The sequence below is a fragment of the Empidonax traillii genome, unplaced genomic scaffold (genome assembly GCF_003031625.1).
Source record: "Empidonax traillii isolate 1590-97213 ecotype Southwest subspecies unplaced genomic scaffold, ASM303162v1 scaffold2018:size42548, whole genome shotgun sequence".
NCBI lineage: Eukaryota > Metazoa > Chordata > Aves > Passeriformes > Tyrannidae > Empidonax > Empidonax traillii.
The window spans coordinates 15,314-17,757 of NW_020957211.1; the positions used below are offsets into that span (position 1 = coordinate 15,314).

The 2,444-nt window shown below is 53.0% G+C and overlaps 1 protein-coding gene across 1 annotated transcript in view; it reads left to right on the plus strand.

The window, feature by feature from the left end:
* Positions 1–1,806: 1,806 nt before the first annotated feature.
* The window catches only part of LOC114071430 (myosin light chain 1, cardiac muscle), a 19,153-nt gene continuing 18,515 nt past the window's right edge, over positions 1,807–2,444 (plus strand). The window contains exon 1 of the mRNA XM_027909260.1: positions 1,807–1,994. Within this exon, the coding sequence (XP_027765061.1) occupies positions 1,872–1,994 (123 nt within the window). The 5' untranslated portion in view covers positions 1,807–1,871. The remainder of the gene's footprint in view (positions 1,995–2,444) is intronic.

Here is a 2,444-nt window from a genome sequence, read left to right on the forward strand (position 1 = left end):
ATTAACTGCTCTGATCTGGCTGTTTACAGAAGGATTTGAGGGCATTGGGATATCTTTAATCCATGGAATTGATCCAAGAAATCCACCCAGTGGTTCCAGGCACTTCAGACTCTTCATGGGACAGTTTTCAAACAGCCTGGTCTGGGCTGAAATGATGGATTTAAATAAAGCTGAGCTTAAATATCAGCAGTTCTGAGAGTTCCTGGAATGGTTTGGGTTGGGAAGGAACTTTAGGATCATCCAGCCCCACCCCTGCCATGGGCAGGGACACCTTCCACCAGCCCAGGTTGCTCCAACCTGGCCTTGGACACTTCCAGGGATCCAGGGGCAGCCACAGCTTCTCTGGGAAATCTGTTCCAGCCCCTCCCCACCCTCAAAACCAAGAATTTCTTCCCAATATCCCACCTAAGCCTATCCTCTGTCAGTTTGAAGCCATTCCCTGTGTCCTGTCCCTCCATCCCTTGTCCCCAGTCCCTCTCCAGCTCTCCTGGAGCCCCTTTAGGCCCTGCCAGGGGCTCTCAGGTCTCCCTGGATCCTTCTCTTCTCCAGGGGAACCCCCCAGCTTTCCAACCTGTCCCAGAGGGATCCAGCCCTGGGAGCAGCTCCAGGGCCTCCTCTGGACTCTCCAACTGCCAGTAATGGATTGGTCATAATTTGGGAGCAACTGGGCAGGAAGAAGCAGGAATTTTCCAGCAAAGCCACCCAGGGAACTGAGGAGATCCAGAGGAAGGCACTGAGGGGTCCAGCTGGGAGCAGAGCCGGGAAAAGCAGCTCTTCAGAGGGGTTTGGATTGAAGGTTTTCAGGATGACACCACAAGGGATTTATGATTCAACTGATATTTATCTGAAGTGCCAGCCCAGATGCCCCTTTACAAATAGGTTGTGATTTGGTGGGGGGGGGGGGGTTTGATTTGTTACAGGAGATGATGGGTTTTTTTTTTTGGAAAACCAAACTAATCCAACTAATGTGGAAGTGACCGTGTCTCAGTGACCTCCTGAGGGAGAAAAATGACACCAGCGAAAGCAGGTCTGAGACTTATTAACTCCATTTTGCTTTGAAGGGGGAGGGAATTTGTTCCATCAAAGTACTGAATAAAATTAGATTAATTAGATTAGTATTGGTCAGGTAATGTTATAGATTATTTAGGTTAATTTAGAGTAAATTGATTACATCAGTATTGATTAGAGAAGCTTCGAATGGACACCCTTATCTCCGTTTTTTGATAGGAATTTGGCACTCCAATCCCTAAAAAAAGGCTGGAAAATCTCAGCCCGTGCGGTGCCTTCCCTGCTCCTTAAGTTTTCCTACGAGGAATTCCGAGTCCCGGGCACCTTCCCGGGATAAAGAAGAGAGCCGTGCGCGTTAACCCGAGCCGGGAATTCTTCACCAGCTCATTTGTGGATGCTCAGCCTCCCATGGAGCCGCATCCTCAGGTCTAAATATAAACCCGGGCTTATCTCCGCAGCACGACAAAGGCCAGGGGTGCCAGCCAGGCTGGAAAAAAAAAAAGCCCCGCGGTGGGAATGGCAGTGTCAGGATGGCCCCTGGGGAGGATAAACCCGACCTTCCCCCTCCCCCCCCCCCCCAGCGCAGCGCACCAAAAATGTCTTGAGCCCCCGAATCCTCTTTCCATTTACGCGCTAATTGGGGACAATGCCGGGGCCGGGGGGCTCGAAAATAGCCGGGGCAGTGTCTTGTCCTTTTATAGCAGTGCCCCCTTTGTGAGCCCGGGCATGTGACGGGGTGGCGGCCACTCCGGGAGGGGACAGGGATAAAGCCCCGCGTGTGCCCGGGGTTTGTCCTGCGGCAGCATCTCCTCCCCCGCCTTCCATCCCTCAACTCCCGGCCCTTCCCCAAACCGGCCCCCGGGATGGCTCCCAAGAAGCCCGAGCCTAAGAAGGCCGAGCCCAAGAAGGAAGAACCCAAACCCGCGCCTAAACCGGCGGAACCAGAACCCAAAAAAGAAGTGGAGTTCAACCCAGCTTCGGTCAAGGTGGGTTCTCCTCTGAGCTGGGGAACTAGGAGGGGTGTTTGGGATGCGGGGATAGGACATTCCCCAAAATCAGCTGGTGGATCTGAGCAGAGAATGAGCTGATTCCCACTGATCCCAACAAGCAGGACACTTGTTGTTCCTCCGCGGGGAAACTGGGAGAAGGTTTGGCTGTGCTTGGGGCTGACCACCACTATCCAAGGGCCAAGGGTGGATCATGGGCTTGCAATTAATTTCTCTTGGCCTGGAATGCATCACCTGGGCTGACAGCAACAGCCTGGGGCTTCCTGGAAGTGAGTCAGGGAAACCCTCTTTGGTTTTCCTGAAAAAACCCAACACAAGGGAACTGTGTGTTTTGGAAGGCAGAGGGAAACTTGGGCAAAAATCCAGAGTTCCTGAATGACCTGCTGCTTCCAGGTCCTGCCCCAAGGATTCCTCCAAAGGGCACGAGCC